This window comes from Salminus brasiliensis, chromosome 13, assembly GCF_030463535.1.
Source record: "Salminus brasiliensis chromosome 13, fSalBra1.hap2, whole genome shotgun sequence".
Taxonomy (NCBI): Eukaryota; Metazoa; Chordata; class Actinopteri; order Characiformes; family Bryconidae; genus Salminus; species Salminus brasiliensis.
The window spans coordinates 28,768,993-28,789,993 of NC_132890.1; the positions used below are offsets into that span (position 1 = coordinate 28,768,993).

The following is a 21,001-nucleotide window of genomic DNA, read 5'->3' on the forward strand; positions in this document are numbered from 1 at the left end:
CCATTAGGGGATGATGGTGGTGATGATTGTGAGCCAGAAGTTCTGAGAGAAGAAGAAGGGGGAGGGCAGCATGATGGTAGTGCTGCTGAGTGGGGATACAGATGGTTGGTGCGCTGACTGCTTTAGGGTGTTCTGATTGGTGCGCTGACTGCTTTAGGGTGTTCTGATTGGTGCGCTGACTGCTTTAGGGTGTTCTGGTTGGTGCGCTGACTGCTTTAGGATGTTCTGGTTGGTGTGCTGACTGCTTTAGGGTGTTCTGGTTGGTGCGCTGACTGCTTTAGGGTGTTCTGGTTGGTGTGCTGACTGCTTTAGGATGTTCTGGTTGGTGTGCTGACTGCTTTAGGGTGTTCTGGTTGGTGCGCTGACTGCTTTAGGGTGTTGTGGTTGGTGTGCTGACTGCTTTAGGGTGTTCTGGTTGGTGCGCTGACTGCTTTAGGGTGTTGTGGTTGGTGCGCTGACTGCTTTAGGGTGTTCTGGTTGGTGCGCTGACTGCTTTAGGATGTTCTGGTTGGTGCGCTGACTGCTTTAGGGTGTTCTGGTTGGTGCGCTGACTGCTTTAGGGTGTTCTGGTTGGTGCGCTGACTGCTTTAGGATGTTCTGGTTGGTGCGCTGACTGCTTTAGGATGTTCTGGTTGGTGTGCTGACTGCTTTAGGGTGTTCTGGTTGGTGCGCTGACTGCTTTAGGGTGTTGTGGTTGGTGCGCTGACTGCTTTAGGGTGTTGTGGTTGGTGCGCTGACTGCTTTAGGGTGTTCTGGTTGGTGCGCTGACTGCTTTAGGGTGTTCTGGTTGGTGCGCTGACTGCTTTAGGGTGTTCTGGTTGGTGCGCTGACTGCTTTAGGGTGTTCTGGTTGGTGCGCTGACTGCTTTAGGGTGTTGTGGTTGGTGCGCTGACTGCTTTAGGGTGTTCTGGTTGGTGCGCTGACTGCTTTAGGGTGTTCTGGTTGGTGCGCTGACTGCTTTAGGGTGTTCTGATTGGTGCGCTGACTGCTTTAGGATGTTCTGGTTGGTGTGCTGACTGCTTTAGGGTGTTCTGGTTGGTGTGCTGACTGCTTTAGGATGTTCTGGTTGGTGCGCTGACTGCTTTAGGGTGTTCTGATTGGTGCGCTGACTGCTTTAGGGTGTTCTGATTGGTGCGCTGACTGCTTTAGGGTGTTCTGGTTGGTGCGCTGACTGCTTTAGGATGTTCTGGTTGGTGTGCTGACTGCTTTAGGGTGTTCTGGTTGGTGTGCTGACTGCTTTAGGATGTTCTGGTTGGTGTGCTGACTGCTTTAGGGTGTTCTGGTTGGTCTGCTGACTGCTTTAGGATGTTCTGGTTGGTGTGCTGACTGCTTTAGGGTGTTCTGGTTGGTGTGCTGACTGCTTTAGGGTGTTCTGGTTGGTGCGCTGACTGCTTTAGGGTGTTCTGGTTGGTGTGCTGACTGCTTTAGGGTGTTCTGGTTGGTCTGCTGACTGCTTTAGGATGTTCTGGTTGGTGTGCTGACTGCTTTAGGGTGTTCTGGTTGGTGTGCTGACTGCTTTAGGGTGTTCTGGTTGGTGCGCTGACTGCTTTAGGGTATTCTGGTTAAATATTTTCCCATTCTAAACTCCCTAAACTGACTCTTCCCACTCTTCACACAGCAGTTAAGCCCAGCTCATTCAACCTGCTATGCTTATACTGATATACAGACTGCTTGTTGTGTAATTATTAGCTCAGACTGGTTTTTGAATTAGTCCTTGAATTAGGTAGCCAATCAGAAAAGAGCTTATTTATATATATCAGTTTAACGGCAGTCTTTTAAATCTAAGAGGTAAAGAGAAGTTGGAAAATGATCATTTAAGAATTTAGGATATAGGCTATTTAACAGAAATAAAATAATAATAAATGTGCGCTTTAATAGAAACAAAAAGATATTACAGAGATTTAAAGTATTTTATTGTGTAAATTTCAGTGTACAAAATAATAAACATTGACTGTACGTATATATGAAAACCCCAAAAGACCCATAGAGAGAAATCATACTTCATTAAGAACATTAACAACCCCGAAGATACTTTTTTATACAAAAGCCTACAATGCAAAATATAAGATACTGCAAAACACCACTCATACCTTTTATAAATTACTTACTCCCATTTTCCACTCTTATAAATTCTATCATTTATATATTAATGTTAGCCAGGTACTGTAGCTTACACTCACCGAGCAGACACAGTCCTGCTGGGATTAGGCAGCAGAATGCTTTCCTAACTGTTACCTTTACTCTCTGGACACACAGGATGAGGTGTGAAAGCACCCCGCTGTAGATGTCATATCCAAACCTCCTAACTCTAACTTCCCAGTATTTCATTATTTCTTATTTTAACACCAGCTGCTCTTTACACTGTGTGTACATTTCATGAACTAAATGGACCAATAGAAATGTGATTTGTGTTGCAACAGCAACGATAAGCCTGTTCTTCACCAGCCATTCTGTATTTTTTCATACTGTAGACATTTACAATGTACACATACACACAAGCCACTGCGATTGCTGTATTGTTACACCAGAGGGCAGCAGTGTCCCATCCCCTGCTGTAACTTGTGGCGTGCTGTGTCCCAGCAGTGTACTGAACAATAACCCTAGTTTCCTAGTGTGTCTTAACATCTTAAAATGGATTCAGTGTTTGTTGTCTGATCCATCTACAGATACTACTCCACAATCACAAAAGCAAAAAACGTTTTTTGGAGTGTTATTCAAATGTATTTAAATGTATTTAAAAAGAATTAAGTCAAGGTACAGATCCAGGGAAGGATACAAGAACATTTGCTGCAGCACTGAAAGTGCACAGTGACCTCTATCATTCTCAAATGAAAGAACTGTGGAATCACTGGCAGTTTTGGAACAGATGGAAGCCATTTCTCACCAAAAGGCAAATGAAAGCATGCTGGGAGTTTGCCAAAAGGCACCTGAATGATGTCCAGACAATGAGAAGCAAAATATTCTCTGGTCTGATGAAGCTAATATCAAACTATTTGGCCACAATTTTCAACAGTGTGTGTGTAGGAAATGAGGCACTGGGCATCACCTCATTAATATAGTCAAACACAGTGGTGGTACCATCATGCTGTGGGGTTGTTCTTCTGCAGAGACAGCAAGAATAGTCAAGGTTGAGGGAAAGATGGATGTTGAAAGCTACAGAGCATTCCTGAGTGAAAACACTTTATCAGAGTACTCAGGATCTCAGGCTAGGATGGAAGTTCACATTTCAACAAGACAATGCCCAAAGCATATACTGCCACAAAGACACAGGAGTGGCTTTGGGAAAACTGTGAAAGTCCTGAAGTGGCCCAGCAAGAGTCCGGACCTGAACCCAGTGGAGCATTTCTGGAGAGATCTGAAAATGGCCGTGTACCAACGCTCCCTATTCATGCTGGTTGTGCTTGAACGACTCTGCCAAGAAAAAAAGGAAAAATGTCCAAACGCAGGGTGCGCCAAGCTTGTAGGATCAAATCCAAGAACACTTGAGGCTTTAACCAAGTACTAAAGGAATGAATCTGAATACCTATCTACATGAAATATTTCACTGTGTACACACTGTGTCCAAATAACTGTTTGTAATAATTGCCAATTTTTGTTGATTGCAAAAAAATAAAATAATTACATCTATTTTAAGTCATTTTAAACATAACCAAATGAAAAGGTGCATACAGTACACAAGTGGCCACTCAGCTTGAGGGGACAAAAGGTGTGTTAAAACCAAAAGTATACCATACTATACTAATGCTATACTGTTCTTCACTAATAAATGTACTATTACTGGTGGTGTGCAAATGCTGTTTTGACAATGGGGAAATCTGGTGTTATACATTACCATAATAACATAAGTGTTTCATCACTTGCAGTCAGCACTGCACGGAGCAGTATGGTAATATTTTGTGCACTAACCTGGCTTATGTACTAGTAAAATTAGTTCACAGTGTATAGCATTATATAGTGTTAGTGTTTAGTGTATAACTGGGACACAGTCCTGGTGTGTGTTCTGAATTGGGACACAGCAGTAGTGTGTGTTCCGCGAGGTTCAGTGTTTTATGAGTAGAAGGTCAGAACGCTCTTGTGGTTTCCGCGAACCAGCAGGGTTGGAGGGAGGTTTTTGGTCAGAGCTTCCAGCCAAGCCATGTACAGGTGGTCAGAAACAGAGCCTTTCCGGGCAATAGGCATGCTCCTACAGTACACACACACACATACACACACACAGACACATTATTTAGTGCATATTATAAATGATTCAGTATCTACTAAGACTTATTTACTATCTTTCATAGATTATTCAGTGTCTACTATGAATTATGTAGTATCCACTATGAATTCTTCATTCTTTATCTACTATGAATATAAATTATTAATTGTCTATTATATATTATATTTAGCACCCAATAAGAAGAAACGTTATTGAATTATTCAGTATCTACAAAATCATCAGCATGCTTCCCTGGATCCACTTGTCAGTGAGAGAGACAAAATACTACTGTATGTGCATGTGTGTGTCTGAAGGTATGAGCGTGTACACATAATACATATTATAACTTATGTGGAACCTAAGACAGGTGTGCATGGTGAGTGTTAGTGTATATGGTGCGTGTGCACAAGGTGGGACAGGTAAATCAAGTGTGTTTACTCACACTATGATGAGTTTAGCTGCTCTGGAGCTTTCCTGCAGCAGCTCATTCAGCCGCACCTGCAGACACGTCTGCACAGAGAAATCACACCATAACCCAAATGCATTCATTCCTCAGTTCATACCTCCACATATCCACTCATCTAATCTCTGATGGCTCCATTGAGTCTATCCATCTGTCCTTTCATTGACTGGATTGAAATGTAACTCTACAGCCTGTATTGTACTATATACTGTCAAGATTACATACGATCTGAGTTTATACCGTAACTCCTGTCATATATAACCACAGCATCCTTCTGTATATTACAATTACAGTAGTGCCCCTGGAAGGCTACAGAAAAAGGCAGATAAGTCCTCTGCCAGTTGTTTTTTGTAAAATGTACAGTTTTTTTACACTGCAAACAGTGTAAAACATCTACTGATGGATTGATTGGTTGATTGATATTTATGAATTTACAGGTCACAACGTTCTACCTTTTCGTCAAAGTGGTCGAGTTCAGCGTCAGTGATTTTCCACGGATGTTCTTTCCTCAGAGCTTCAGCCTGTGCCGTGTCCTTTGAGCCCTCATGCAGACGGAACGGCTCGATCATGTCCTCAAACAACCTCCAGCTGAAAGCACACACACACACACAGAAGGTGAGCTTTGGAGCGTGGTGGCTTTTTTCATATTCATATTTCCTTTATCCATATTAAGTGTGAGAGTTTGAGTTTTAGGGTGATTACTTTTCTGCGGTTGGCCGCATATGAAGGTCACTGATGATGCTGATGTCAGTACACTTGATCCTGAACTTCTTCAGCAGGGACTGCATTCTGAAACACGCATACACACTGAGTATGAGCTGCAATCTCATATGCAATCAAACAACAACCGCCAATGATGATCCTTTACCCCGGTCTTAAATAGAATGGGGTGTAAATAATCAAATCCTTTCCCCTCCAATCTGCTCAGAGTCCAGTTGTGATCATTCCAAGTTTTATCATAAATATTAAACATATATAAACAAATATTCTTGTACGCTGCTAAATTCAAACATAACTGGCACAGAAATCCAAACCTTAATGTCCTCTGTTGTGTTTGTGTTTTGACCTAATGTCCCATTTGTTTAGGGGACATTCTGTGAGTTCACAGGTTCAGAGAGACAGAACAGCTGTTCAGGACTCTGGACTGGTGATGATTTAAGAATGTGTGATGCTTTGCTTTGGGAAAAGCTTGCAGAGTGGGAGAGCTTGTGATGCCTGCAAGATCATTAAGGACAGAAGTGGAATGTGTTGTTATGTGTTGTTATGTGTGCCGTCTCTCACATTTGCAAAGTTTTTCATGATTTAAAAACATCTTGCAGTCCAGGCATTACTTTACAAAGCTTGGTTGATGTTTTGTGTCCGAGCTGATGTTATGTTTGTGCATGACATACTCTTCTTTGTCCTGCTCTATACGGTCCGGCTGGCCTGCAGCAAAAATGCGTAATTTACAATCCCTCCACTTCTTCCTCGTGGTCAGAATGTATGGCAGCAGCAGAGTTAAACCTGCAAAAAAGATATTAAACAGATTACACAGTGCCACAGAGATTGCACAGTAGTACAGAGATCAGATTACACAGTAGCATAGAGTTTACACAGCAGCACAGAGATTACACATTAGCAGAGATTACACAACAGCTCAGAGATTACAAAGCAGCAGAAATTACACAGCAACAGAGATTACATAGCAGCACAGATTACAAAGTGGCACAGAGATTACACTGCAGCACAGAGATCACACAGCAGCACAGAGGTTACATAGCAGCACAGGGATTACACAGCAGCACAGAGATTACATAGCAGCACAGGGAATACACAGCAGCACAGAGATTACATAGCAGCACAGGGATTACACAGCAGCACAGAGATTACATAGCAGCATAGGGAATACACAGCAGCACAGAGATTACATAGCAGCACAGGGATTACACAGCAGCACAGAGATTACATAGCAGCACAGGGATTACACAGCAGCACAGAGATTACATAGCAGCATAGGGAATACACAGCAGCACAGAGATTACATAGCAGCACAGAGATTACATAGCAGCACAGGGATTACACAGCAGCACAGGGATTACACAGCAGCACAGAGATTACACAGCAGCACAGGGATTACACAGCAGCACAGGGATTACATAGCAGCACAGGGATTACACAGCAGCACAGGGATTACACAGCAGCACAGAGATTACACAGCAGCACAGGGATTACACAGCAGCAGATTTTCCCTTCAGCCAACTCCAGCTACACTACACACTTTCTCTTCGTACCTCCATCATCAAATAGCCACCAAACGTCGATGGTGCCTTTGCCCTGCTTTTTCTTAAACTGAGAGCTGGCCTCCACCAGGCGCTGATTCATCTTTGCCACGTCTGAAGTGTGAGGAACCTCCAATGAGGCTAGAGAGAGAGAGAGATACATGTAAATGAGATGAGGGTACAGAAGTCAAAATTCTGGACACATTAACTGATGAGCAAAAACTATAATGGAAGCAACCAGCAAGATGTTTGATGACATAAGCTATTATTACACAGTCAATCCTTTAGCCTAGTAGCTCCAGTGTAACACTAAAGAATCGAATTTCACTGCGGTTGGAATAACACACTATTGCAAGTTAGGAAAACTGGACTTGGACTTTGCCTATGCCCAAAGAATTTATTTGCTTCAAAAATCTATGAAAAGAACTTACATAATCAACTCTTTGAAAAAGCGAACTGGCACAAAATTCTAAATAGACCTAATATAAGCAATTCAACTCAATATAGGACTGTTACTCAAAGCGGCAGCCACTGTTCAGCTCTGTAAACAACATCATACCGTGTTCTAAACCACATCACTTTGATTGTGCTGAACCAAGTCATTTTGTTTGCATGTGATTTGAGAGATGGGTAGGGAGACGTTTTTGGGGGTGTGTTTACGATGATAAGATTGATGACAGTCCAAGTCCAGTGTTTGTTAGCTGCACTATCTCTCACTGTAAACTAAAGAAGACATCAGGCAGCAAAGATGTCTTGGCCGATCAGCTGCAATGGTGTCAATGATCCATCATGATCATTCCTTTATTGAAATGCTTCTTTAATATTATTGAGTAACATTTACTTGAATGAATTAAGGCAGAACGTTTGTGCAGTTTTAATGAGTACAGTCAGCAGATTTTTAGAGTATACTTGATGGAACTGAGGAAAACAATTGAAAAACCTCAAAATTTGATCTGTGTTGAATTACTCTGTACAGCTCAGAATTACTCTGTACAGCTCAATGCTAACAGTATATTGACATGCACTGTGCTGTGTTCCATAACATTATGTCATTTATTCCTGCTATCCAAATGCTGCTTTCATGTCTATTTTATGGTAAATATATATATCTTACAAATATTTTTCTATTCTAAATACCCCCAGTTGTGTCTGTGTATCTATGCTATTTTTCATACTTTTTTCTTTTCTTCCAGTCCCATCCAGTGTAAATATGGCTAATTTCAGTGAGGAGTGTGTTTCTGTCCCAGACAGACTGTGAGTGTTCTGCCAAATTCTGCGTCTGTCTCAGGGGGTGACTGCTCTTAACTCGAGTCCAAAAACCCTGGCCATGATGAGAGTGAGTGTGTTATTAGATTACAGCAGCACAGATGGTTTCTCAGAGAGACTTTAATTGGATTTTATTGTAATGGCCAGACTCTTTCGTCTTCTGACTGAAAAGCTAAATATATAAATATATATAGAAAATAATACAAATAAAAACACCCAACCATAAACATAAAGAAGGTGGTGTTACACCAGTTTCATTTGATAAATGCTTTCTGTAGTCTAAAAGCACTTAACTGTGCTACAGGCCATTCTCTCTCTCTCTCTCTCTCTCTCTCTCTCTCTCTCTCTCTCTCACACACACACACACACACACACACGCACACGCACAAACATAAACATATAGCTTAAAGTCCGGTCTAGTTCAGTTGAACTCATGGACTCATGGTTGGACATTTGCCCTCATTTCTGCTGTGAGAGATTATCTGATGATATAGGAACAAAAACAAAGGCATTCATAAACAAAACTGTAGTATTTTAGTACTTTATGCTTTTATTTATATTTTTTTATTTAGATTTGTTTTTAATTCGTCTTGTTTATTCACAGCAGTTACACTGAGATTAAAGATCTTTTTGAAATTAAGCTTTGGCCAAGATTAAACAAAATAATTCAAGTAACCATATCATGGAAAACTTTATTTTCTTCCTTTAATAGATAAAAACCTAGCTGTAGAGTATATATGTCTCTGTCTGTGTAATATACACAACCAAAAAGCCAAAGCGACCTATAATAAGCAGTACTCCGTCAGTACCTCTGGTGGCTAGCACTTTTTTTGATGGTTTTCGGGCTCTTTTAAAAAATCCTTTCCCTCCTTCCTGGAAGCCATTCTCCTCTATCTCCAGCGCCTGCTGCTCCAGAAGCATCCTCTCCATCTCCTCTGCAACAAACACACACATACACACACAAGTTACAGTATGCCATGGCTATGTTGGTTTCTTTGTAGTGTCCTTTTGGACAGAATGGGTTATAACATCTTTAATAGATAGTACTGAAAACACACACACACACACACACACTAATGCAGACAAACAGCCACTGTCCTTCAGTCAACTTTCTCTCGGCGGAGATCCTGCAAATTCTTTTTATGATTTCTCAAAAGCTGATATCTGATAAATGTTTTAATGCTCTGAAGTCCTTCAAAAGTCTTTATCTAAGTGGACTGTTTGGAGGGTTCATAGTTGAGTGTTTATCGGCTTAGCTGGATTAATTACACAAGCACTTATGACAGACCGTCACAATAGAAGTGTAAAGTTTTTGTTTCTCTTATTTCTAGTCTATAACTCCACACGCAATCTATGCCAAATTTACTCTGATGGGCTTTTCATTCATACGGGAATAAAGTGACATTCACAGTTACAGACTCTAACACTTGCAAAACAGTTGGAAAATGGGTGTGTAAAAGTACACAAAAGTGCTGGCCCACCTCCCATATAATACCAGGTCAGTGGACACTTTTACGGTGGTGAATGGGGTAGATGTGAGCTGATACACTATGCAGTAACAGATGAGCTACAGACTGTAACTGTAAACCTGTATACAAAGAGTGTACAAAGAGGGGACTGGTAACTATAATAAAACTATAATGTTTCTCAGTCTGTGTTGTTTTTCTTTTTTGTTGTTGTTTACCTTCAGCTGCGAGGATGTGTGAGATGTCCAGCCCCTGATTCAGTCTCAGCATCACCATCCCATACTCAAAATCAAACGCGTCACTAAAGGGATGAAACAAGAGATCTATCTTTGTTTTCCAAACTGCTCGTACTGTTAAAAGTACAAACTAAAACTCTTGTGCTGATGAGCGCTGACATCACAACAAGGGATAAAAGGGGTGTGTCTTTATACTAAAACTAGCACTGTCAATAATACTGATACTAATGTTGGACAAATCAGTGCCATGTCATGATTCTAATCAACGTACGTTGGGGTGGATAATGCTGATAGGGCTGCACTGAGACTGTGCCTCTAAATATTCATAGTTTAATTAACTAAATGTTCCAGATATGGCTGTTCTTGGTGGTGATTGATGGCTCTACAGTAGCTCTGCTGCTTTTGAAAGCTTGAACATTGGAAACATTTAAACTTGATCCGTTCTGTACTGGGGTTCACTAAGCATAACAGCCCCAAATACAGCAACACTGATTTTATATGGAATCATTTGGCACTGAGTATCATCTATGTTTTAGAACCTTTTGAAAATGGTTCTAGGAAGCACCAGAAAGGGCTCCACTATTGTTACAAGCCTAAAAAGCCTTTTCAGTACTAAACAGAACACTTTTGCTTAAACTTGATGGACAGTGTACACAAGGCGTTTACTGGAGAGTAAATATGTATGTGTGTGTGTAACGTACTGTAACAGTCCTACATATGCCTGAATGTCCGCAATGTGTGCGTTCCTCCATTCTCTTTTAAAGCCCAACATCAGTGTGTTTGGTCTTAGCCGCCCCAGTCCTGAAGCCTGCAGCACAGACAGAATCATCTATTAGACATTTTACAGCTCAGCTTTTTTATTAGTAATCTTTACACTTTTTGTGGAAGTACGATTTTACAATTTCGCTTTTGAAATGGTATTGTAAATGGTTCTTTGAAGGGAATTATTATATAGCTCCAATGAGTCAAAGAGCTCTTTTTCAGTACAGCTTGTTCAGAGTGTAGCCTACAGAAAAAAAACACATATACATGTATATATACAACTATCAGGAAATTTCATCTTTACACTGCAAATGTGTACAATACATAAAGGGACTGTATGATAATTTGAATTATGGTATAATACTTGGATATAATATGACTCTTATTAATGAGGGTTCTTCAAGACCCATTTGGATGCTTGAATGGTTCTTTTCCAGGTTAAAAAGCTCTTTGCACTGGTGGAAAAAACTTTTGTACATGGCTAAGAAGTGAAATATGAACTGGTTCAAAATGGTTCTATGTATGACCAAAAAGGGTTCCCCTGTCTCACATTCTTAGCACAAATGACTCTAGTTGTTGATTCCATATACTACATTTTATTTTTTATATAAGATATATATATATATATTTTTTTTTATAAGTAATTATATGTTTTTTATATATACTTTATTATAAGTATTATATGTAAAGGGATTGTTTGTGACATTAGTAACCAGTAAATTAAAAACTGGCTGTTTTTATGACTAAGTGTTATGACTAAGATGAGTAAACAGTTAGTTTTAAACCTTTAACAGTGTTTACTCACTGCAGCACACACTTTTATTTCCAAAAATAAGAAAAATTCATTGTTTTACATAATATTGTCCCTTTAAGAGTGTACCACTAGGCTACTGCTGTTATCAAGTGACCAGCAATACGAGTAATTGTGTGATATTTCAGGCTAGACTTCTAACAGAATTTATTTTTATACATTGTTCAGATTCTCAAATATCCAATCAGGCATTTTCTACTGTTTCTTCAGCTCTGAAACAATACTGGATATCATATTGGTACCATCTTCACATGAGATATCATGTTTATGGCACCCTAAAACAGCCACTGGTGTTATTTCAATCTGCGCTCTTTATCCAGGTTTATTGTGCAGGCTGTCGGCCATCAGCTGCTCTAATCTTACCTCAGTCTGAAGTCCTGATGCATCCGTATCTACGCTGATAGTGGTGTACATTTTGATAAATGTGTAATGGTAGTGGAAGCCTGACTAAAAGTACAAGCACAGTTTTCCACAGCAAAGCCTGTGGAAGATATTCTGCAGCAGTATCTGTCTGATCTGCCAGTGTATGTGGGTGACCCAGGTTAAATGAAACTCTAGATATGCATACACTTACAATCCACTTTAAATAAACATTTATGTATATTTTATGAAGATTAGTCATCTAGCTGAATATGTCTGCTAGGCATCTTTTCTGCAATATATCTGATCTACAGTAGAGTATAGTATATGTTGCAGTAAGGTTTGTCTAGTATTGTACTCTACAGCATTTTCTCTGGTCTAGAGTGGATAAATTTAGTATTTATCAGATTAGTGGAGCTATTTAATTGTTGATGTTAGTTGTTGGATTCACAAAAACAGTGCCTGGTTTTTAGTAGTTTGTGGTGTTTGTGGTGTGATCTACAGTACAATACATTTAGTATTTTGTGATGTTAGTGGTCTGATTTACAGTACAATACATTTAGTATTTTGTGATGTCAGTGGTCTGATTTACAGTACAATACATTTAGTATTTTGTGATGTCAGTGGTCTGATCTACAGTACAGTACATTTAGTATTTTGTGATGTTAGTCGTCTGATGTAAAGTACAGGCTGTTTAGTATTTTCTGGTGTTAGTAGTAGTAGTTTCTGGTGGTCTGATCATGTAGTATTTTCCAGCCTGCCCAGAGCAATCCCTGTCTCAATGTTAGTGGTCTGATCTACAGTACAGGATTTGCAGTATTTTCTAGTGTTATAGTTCTGACCTGCAGTACACTCGCCGCTCCCTCACGGAAGCTGTTGGAAGCGACAGAGGCGTAGAACGCTTTCCTCTTCTGCTCATTTAACCAGACCTGATTCTTCTCTATGGAGTCACTCATCTCCTGCTGCCACTCCAACCGCGAACCCTGCAACACCAAATCACACATACAGTCAGATATAGGTACAGTAGATACAGTAGATACAGTAAACACCTTTCTCAATGGAATACAGAGAAATAATAGTGTGTGTGTGTGTGTGTGTGTGTGTGTGTGTGTGTGTGTGTGTGTGTGTGTGTGTGTGTGCTGCATGTATCAGGCACAGGTGTGTTGCTGGGGGTTTTACTTTGTGTGGCAAATGAGTATAAGGACAGGTACATATACTTGTATTCCAGAATGACATGGATATCAGAGAAAATGTATCAGAAACAACAGATGTTATAGAAAAGCTAAAAAGCCCTCACCACAAAGACTTCACAGGTGATACAGAGGCCGTAGTTTTTGGTGAAAGAGTGAGCCAGGTCCAGCAGAGCCGGCCGCGTTTTAGGTGCTCCGGTCAGCACAATGCACTGAGGCCTGAGGGACAGAAGAGATAAAAACAATTCACATTATACACACAACATGAGTCTGTCTCATATCCTAACATCAAATTTAATATCAGAACAGGCTAGCCTTATCTCAAAGCCCACAAAACAACAAAGAACATTCATTTACTATAAACAACATTAGACAATCTCAGATTACTGTAGACCAGAACAACAGCCTATGATTACACCAAGGAAAGTGGAAAATGTGGATCAACAAAGTAAGAAGTTTTACACTTTTAAACTTAGGAGGGATGCCTTATAAGAACCACTTCCCTAAAGAACCTTTTTGATTAAGAATCTTTTTTTGTATAATAGATCTGTGAAGAACCTTCATAACATGTATGGGTTTTATACCATGTAAAGGACAGAACCGTGCGCTATAGTCATACAATATATGACTAAAGGTATGTGGACAACTGACAGTATATGACCATGTTGGACATTCTGTTTCAAAACCATGACCAAGAATTAATATATTTGCTGCTCTAACAGTCTTCAATCTTCTAGCAAGGCTTTACACTAGATGTTAAAGTGTGTCCATGGGCATTTATGCCCTTGTGCAGACCTTAGACATTAGCCCGCCCACGCCAAAACAGTTCAAACCACATTTTGATGGAGCTTGCTCCAAAAACTGTATCATGTGCACTCTGTGTGCAAGTCTAGCAGGTAGTGTTCGCCTGACATTCACCAAACTCAGATTCTTAATCAAATAATCAATACAAATACTCTTGAAGTATTACTGAGCTTATTTTAAAATGTTACACCCAATAAACTGGACAGGTCTTTCTTTAATATGTATTTCAGACTCTGCAATAGTACAGGCTGAGTGAATAAGGGTAGTCAGAATATTCAACAGGTTGTACCTGAAGTTTTTGACGTGTTCATCCACTCCTGATAAAGTCAGTGCGTTGTTCACAGCGTTCACAAACGTCACGGCCTGTGTGGACGAACCCCAGTTCACATCTGCAGGAAAGAGAGCTCGAATTAACTTTCTGTTCAGTGACTGGACTGAAGCCATGCTGTTCTGTTCTCTCCTTCATCCAGTGCACAGTTGATGGAAGCAGGTTTACCTGAGTTATTTGACTTTATTTCATATTTCTTATTCTAGCATACAAATTCAAAGAGCATAACTTTGATCCCTCTAGTCTTGAGGTTTCCATTTCACTTAGAGTCCATATCATGAAAAACCAACTGTTCTCACTCTAAATAAAAGTGTAATGCAGTGTGTACACAGTCCATACAGTCCATCTATCGAAACAAGCTGCAAAAGGATTTTTTGGATTTGCATAATCCATGCCTACTCAACAGCGGTTTAGCCCCGCTAGTTTGCACTGCCTTAATGAATGAGGCACAGGGCAGTCAATCAGAACAGAGCTTATATACATACATAGAAAACATACATATACTTATACACTATATAGACAAAAACTTATTGTGACACCTGCTCATTTTTGTATATTCTAAAAGCAAAGGTATTAAAAAAGTTGGTTGTTAAAAAAATCAGGATGTTGGATGATCACCACCCGACCTAATCCCCAACTCCTCAGCTCATGCCAAAAGTACTGGACGGAGCACAATCATTCTAGAGAACACAGTTCTACTGCTCCACAGCTTTATACTACTTTAGCCCATGCCTGGCATTAGGCATGTTCATGTTCATTGGCATGTTCTATTCTATTGGCATTGCTTCTCTACAGGGCCTATGCAAGTTGTGTGTGTGGGTGTGTGCATTTGCACATCTGTGTCAAAGGGTGCATCTCAAAGTAACTGAATTCATTCATGAAAAGAGGTGTTGTGTGTTCATAATCCCTAATAATCCTGCCGGGGTGACCCCTGTTGACCACCTGAATTCAGTGATTATGAGGTGTGTCCCAGTACTTTTGTCCATATGGGTGTATGTTGTATATTGTATATTAGCTTAGGTGGGTGATATATATTAGTGTGTTGTTTGTAGAATACTACCTTGGCATGGGCAGTATACTCACACTTCACTCTTCAGGGTCTATGATTAGCTTGGATTGCTGGCATAGTATATCATATTTATATTACCATATCTTAGGTGATTCATTAATGTGTTAATTGTAGTATAAAAGCTTAGCCTGAAAAAAAAAGTATAATATCTTATTATAGTGTCTTAGGGTAAATTAGCTCAGTCTGGATGACATGTTAGCATGATGTGTGTTGTGTGTTGGCTTATTTTAAGGGATGATATGTTAGCATGTTGTAGCATGTAGCGTATCTAGCATGTTGAGTGTAGTATATTACCATAGCTTGGACAATTTGTTACTTAGCATGGCTTGTGTACAGTTTTAGCTTGAAATGGTTGATATCCATGTGGCTGATATTATGTGTTGCATATAAGTTTGTGTTCCTACCTGGTTTTTTGACAGTTACATAGATGTAAAGGAAGATCTCTATAGCATATGTGAGCAGCGCGGCCCACCAGTTAATTACAAACATCACGGCACAGCACAGTATGGCCCCAAACAGAGACAACCACATGTTGTAGTATTTGTACGCCGGCCTCCAGCCTATGCAAACACAGACACACATATTTCACAGTAAGTCATCAGTGCTGAGGAAGGATTCCTACAGATTAAACAGGTTCTTTTGGGTTCTTTAATGTAAACTGAGTAATGGTGGAAGTTCCCATTTATCTATTTACAAATTAATCACTTTCACTGCATCTAAGAGCAGAGTCCTGTGAGAGGACGTCAGTAAAATGCAGCACGGTGCAGTAGACACTGACCTGGAGATTTGGCATAGGAGGCATGGAAGCAGGAGAAGTTGATGAGGGCATATGAGGCCAAAAAGAAGTTGGAGATGATGGGGGCGATGACGTTCAGCTCAGCTGCACAGAGACGTATCATCAGAGATTCATTTTAGTGTTCATATTCCATATATACTGCACCTACATGTCCAATATGCACTCATGTCAACCATAAAGGGAAAAGGCTTGAATAGATGACTTGCACTTCACATTCCACAGCATATGTCCAGTGCAGAAGTAGACATTTCCTATTGTCTGCTGCCCTTGACCACTGCATTTCACATTTGGTGAGTGGAAGAGAGATTATGAGCAGGATGAAATGTTCTGTCGAGCACCTTGTTAATTTCCCTGGCAGTTTCCAGTTGAGGACTCAGGTGTGTTAGAATAGTGAAAGACCAGCATGGACACCAGGAACAGATGGGTGGGTTATGGTTCAATGGTGTATGTTTGTGTGTGTGTTGTCACCACACACTGCTCTGATGCTCACCAATGAGGATGAAGGCCACAGCAATGATGAAGGTGAGCACATATCCCCGAATTGGCTCGTTGTTTTTGCCGTAACCTTTGGCGAAGAATTTAAGGGCCTTGTAGATGTTGTCTTTACACAGAGCCTGAAACCAAAGTGAGGCCGGGAGTGGGTCATAATGTGGAAACAAACACCACACTACTCATCTGAATCTCTTTGGGTTAGCTTACAAGCCTGCCATGTAAACTACACTGACATGCCATAAGTCATGGGACAGGAACTAGAGTTGTGTAGGACCCCCTATTGTAGGTGCAGGATCTTAGCTGCGAATGGACCTCTCCACCTCATCCCATAAATGCTAGATTGGGCTCATGTCAGGCGAACGTGCAGGCCACATCATTCATTAGAACTCTTCAGAAAGCTCCTTTAACCAATTCTGCATAACTTGGGCCCGATGGCATACTACATTACCCTGCTGGAATATCCCTTTATTGTAGGGGAACATGAAGACCATGAAGAGCTGCAAATGGTCACCAAGCAGTGAAATGTAGCTGGCATCGGTCAATGATGTATTTAGGTAGCTCAGTGGACCACTTGAGACTTGAGATGTGATACTATTCTGTTTGCTACTGCACATTACTAGTGTGTGGTAGTACTTTGTGTTCTCTCACCTGGAAAACTTTTGGAGCGCTAACCAGAGAGGCGAGGGCAGAGGAGATTGTAGCAGAGAAGGTCCCTGCTGTGATGAGGGGTCCAAACCCAGATACCATAGTCATCACCTAAACATACACACATAGCGAGGGTTGATGTCAAGCGCTGCAAAGTCATCATCACCCTTACTTTAGTCTGTGTTTATAGATGAGACATTTCATACAGTGTCAGAATCCACACAAGTAAGACTATTTAAGATTACAGACTCCACGGCGCTAATTTGTGAGGTATACGTTTCCATTACTTGGTAGCTACATTAGCTGCTTCAGGTCGAACCATCTTATATTTCTCCCACTGGCTGTCCGGTCAGTGTCTCACCTGAAAGTTGTTCATGAGGCCATATGAGCACTTGGTGGTCTCACAGATGGAGAAGTCATAGCCAAAATCACAGGCAGTAGAGAAGTTGCAGCTGGCTCCAAGAGCAATGGTGTCATTTCTGTTTCCAGTCGCGTCACGGACGACCGTAGCAGCTGGACAAAGAGGGGCAGAGGGTAAGTTCTGTAGTAACAGTACTGAATTGTGTTAGATTGTATCACAAGCAAATTAGCTTGTGGCAAGTGTGTAAACTTAAGGAGAACCAAATGATATGTTCATAATATGTTCCCTACCCATTCAGCCTACAGCAATTTAGCCCTGCCCATTCAGTCTATAGCTGTTTAGTCTCCCTTATTTAACCTACAGCAGTGTAGCCCTGTCCATTTATTCTACAGCAGTTTAGCCTAGTCTTTCTCATTCAGCTTATAGGAGGTTAGCCCATTCAGTCACACAGCTTTATAAAGGAGGAACAATAAAGGCAGACAATCAGGACAGGACTACTTTACATATACCAATGTATGTCTTGTGTGTCTTAAAATAGCCTGTTCATTTTTAAAGGATAAAGACAGTTTCTACAAGTATTTCTAAAATAAAAAGTTTCAGGTTTGTAAATTCAGGTAAACATCTCTAAGAAGACTAAATATACAAAAAATACAATATGGGCCCTTTAAAACAGTAGATGCACCAGTTGCAGTTGGTATATGATATATAAACAGTCAGTTGTAATGATGATTAACTGACGGTCAGCAGAAAATATTTGTTCATGAAATTAGAACAAACGCGAATGTCTCATTCTCTCATCGATCCCTGAGTGAGACTATAAGTTTATAAATAATTCATCCACTTAAAGTTGTCTGTTTAAGAAGTTTGTGATTTATTAGATACTGTTAGGCACCCCAGAGGAGCTGTGTACCACAGCATCCAAAAAGTCAGTACCATTATTTTTAATTAAGAGGCACACGCTGTCATTTGGCGTTGTCACAGGTGACTTCCAGCACTGTTCAATTACTCTGAGCTCTACGTGGCATTTTGCCATGTTGTGCTAAATTAAACCCAGAACAAGACCATACGCAGCCACAGTTGGTCATAGGTGGCCTGAAATTTACACCCAGAATGCCAGCAAATCTAAAACCCTTTCCACAGGACCTGAATGGCTGCGGTTTCTGCCATTTAATCTCCTTTCCTCCATAAAAAAGTGCATCCACCCTCAATATCAGCGGATCTCAGGCCCTTTCAGCATGTACTATTCGGAAATGTAATAGCGGGAAAATCTTCTGTTGAGGGGTAGCTCAATTAATTCAGACACAGTTGAACCGAATTTTTTACCAAATCTGGATTCAATCAAAAATTCTAGCAGAAAACATCATGCCTTCAGTAAGGAAGCTGAAGCTTAGGCGTCCTTGAACCTTCCAAAAGGACAATAATCCCAAGCATACCTTAAAGTCCACCAAGGGTTGGTTTTAGAAAAAGTCCTGGAAGATTCTGGTGTGGCCGTCACAGTCACCCATAGAAAATCTTTGGTGGGATTTGAAGAGGACGATTGCAGCAGCAAAGCCAAGAATGTTAGAGAACTGGAGGACACTGCCCATGAGGAATGGGATATGACCAGCCAAAAGTTGGTGTCTGGCTATGCATCACATTTGCAGCAAGTCATAAGAGCAAAAGGCTGCTGTACTGAGTACTAAAGATGACTGTCATGAAGGGGATGAATAATTCTGAGACTGCAGTCATCATTAAAAGTGGCATTTGGTGTAAATTTGGAGAAAATATTTGTTATGTTGGTTGTGCTAAGCTGTTTAAAGGGTCTTATTTGATTGGTTTTACTGCAAAGAATGGGGGGTAAATGGGGGTTGAATAATTTATATTATGTTTGTAAATTAAACTATTAATAGTTTACACACACTATAATAATGTGACGCCTCACTTATGTTAAATCAATTGACGTAATAAAGCCCAACATTCATAATTTTGTATTCTATTAGTGTTCAGAAATTCTCATTCTGAACAAGAAACGTGAATATCAGTTAAACATCGCTCTCATTTTAGATTAGTAAAACCAATAATAAGTGTTAGCAATTCATTTTTTCACTCAGGAAAAACACAGTGCATCCAACAAGAACAAAAGGCTCATACATCTTTTATACAAAAATAAAATTATGATAGCTCCCACAAAGTGCTGCTCAATTCTACATGCTGATCTATATTCCTCTGGAGGCAGATTTACACCAGGACACTCATTCAGTCAGCCCATTTCCATTCAGCCATCACTAGGGAGCAGACAGGATGATGCCAAGATAAACAGGCAAATGCTAATGGTTTGCTTCTTCTGCTACGATTCATTATTCATCCTATTTTATCTAATTTCGCAACGTCAGTAAGGCCTCACGTTATTAACAGACAACAGGAGTTTAAATGGAAATGGTGGCAACTTGTGGGGCTGTGAAGTTAGCATAGGTTAGTGCTTTTAGTGCCTTCGTACTCACAGACACACAGAGCAATGCCCAGGTAGGTCACCCCTGTGATGAAGATGGCCAGCAGGGTGCCGATGGGAATAGCCTCCTGAGGATCCTGCAATCACACACACACACACATACACACAGCAGTTTACTTCAGCAACATGACAACAAGTGAAGGGAGCAGTGCTAACTGGGCCCTTTTTGTCTGATTACCTCAAGTAGTCTTTTAGTCATCACTGTCAGTCTAGAGATTTCATTTTTTTAGATGAAATATCAATACAAACTGCAGTATCACTATGGCAACAAGAGACCTGGCAAGGAAATGCATTAAGTTTTCTTGTGTTGGTGATATCCAGCGTAACACATTTTCTGGGACCTGCTGATGTTGTGAAAGTGGGCATATTCAGCAGGTTGCGTTGTGATATTACCCTCAGGTCTCCAGAGATGTTAGCTCCAGCCAGGATTCCTGTCGCAGCAGGGAAGAAAATGGCAAAGACAGAGAAAAATGTCTCTCCATCTCTGAAGTTCGGAGTAAAGTTTTCCGCCATTATGGACGCTGCAGAGGACCACACAAACAGTAGCGTTTAATGAATGATTCCTTATTTGACACACTGAGTAACACTGTGAAATGCTGTTGTATTGGAGGGCCAGTTTGACTGACTGTATTGGTCAGATTCAATTTATTTGTATTTATTTCATTACACATTAAAATCACAGATGATTAAAACTCAGTAAGTCTCTATTTGTGTTATGGTCACCATGATAATTGTAGAAGCCTTTAGTCTTTTTGTCCTCGGTGGCAGGAATCGCAGTGCCCACAAACACATTAGCTATGGCCACCAAGAGAATGACCAACAGCACAATCTGAGCCTGCAGAGAGAGAGATAGAGGTAGAGATTTCAGTAAACTTCCAATATCCCAATATCCAATATTATTTTGATGTAAAAATAACAGTTTGGGTAACAGAATATACAGTTATGTTTTTTTCATTGTGAAAAATGTTTAATTCATCAATATTACACAAGACATATTACACTGTACTA

General features: G+C 40.4%; 1 protein-coding gene across 1 annotated transcript in view; it reads right to left on the reverse strand.

Annotated features, from left to right (window-relative positions):
- Positions 1 to 1,896: 1,896 nt before the first annotated feature.
- The window catches only part of slc12a1 (solute carrier family 12 member 1), a 28,647-nt gene continuing 9,542 nt past the window's right edge, over positions 1,897 to 21,001 (reverse strand). The window contains exons 7-26 of the mRNA XM_072695578.1: positions 20,717 to 20,828; positions 20,387 to 20,514; positions 19,986 to 20,070; positions 17,506 to 17,657; positions 17,148 to 17,255; positions 16,498 to 16,621; positions 15,990 to 16,091; positions 15,616 to 15,771; positions 14,104 to 14,203; positions 13,118 to 13,229; positions 12,663 to 12,803; positions 10,589 to 10,695; positions 9,870 to 9,952; positions 8,995 to 9,120; positions 6,932 to 7,060; positions 6,053 to 6,164; positions 5,364 to 5,450; positions 5,114 to 5,249; positions 4,641 to 4,708; positions 1,897 to 4,183 (exon numbers count right to left, since the gene is read on the reverse strand). Of these exons, the coding sequence (XP_072551679.1) occupies positions 4,048 to 4,183; positions 4,641 to 4,708; positions 5,114 to 5,249; positions 5,364 to 5,450; positions 6,053 to 6,164; positions 6,932 to 7,060; positions 8,995 to 9,120; positions 9,870 to 9,952; positions 10,589 to 10,695; positions 12,663 to 12,803; positions 13,118 to 13,229; positions 14,104 to 14,203; positions 15,616 to 15,771; positions 15,990 to 16,091; positions 16,498 to 16,621; positions 17,148 to 17,255; positions 17,506 to 17,657; positions 19,986 to 20,070; positions 20,387 to 20,514; positions 20,717 to 20,828 (2,304 nt within the window). The 3' untranslated portion in view covers positions 1,897 to 4,047. The remainder of the gene's footprint in view (positions 4,184 to 4,640; positions 4,709 to 5,113; positions 5,250 to 5,363; positions 5,451 to 6,052; positions 6,165 to 6,931; positions 7,061 to 8,994; positions 9,121 to 9,869; positions 9,953 to 10,588; positions 10,696 to 12,662; positions 12,804 to 13,117; positions 13,230 to 14,103; positions 14,204 to 15,615; positions 15,772 to 15,989; positions 16,092 to 16,497; positions 16,622 to 17,147; positions 17,256 to 17,505; positions 17,658 to 19,985; positions 20,071 to 20,386; positions 20,515 to 20,716; positions 20,829 to 21,001) is intronic.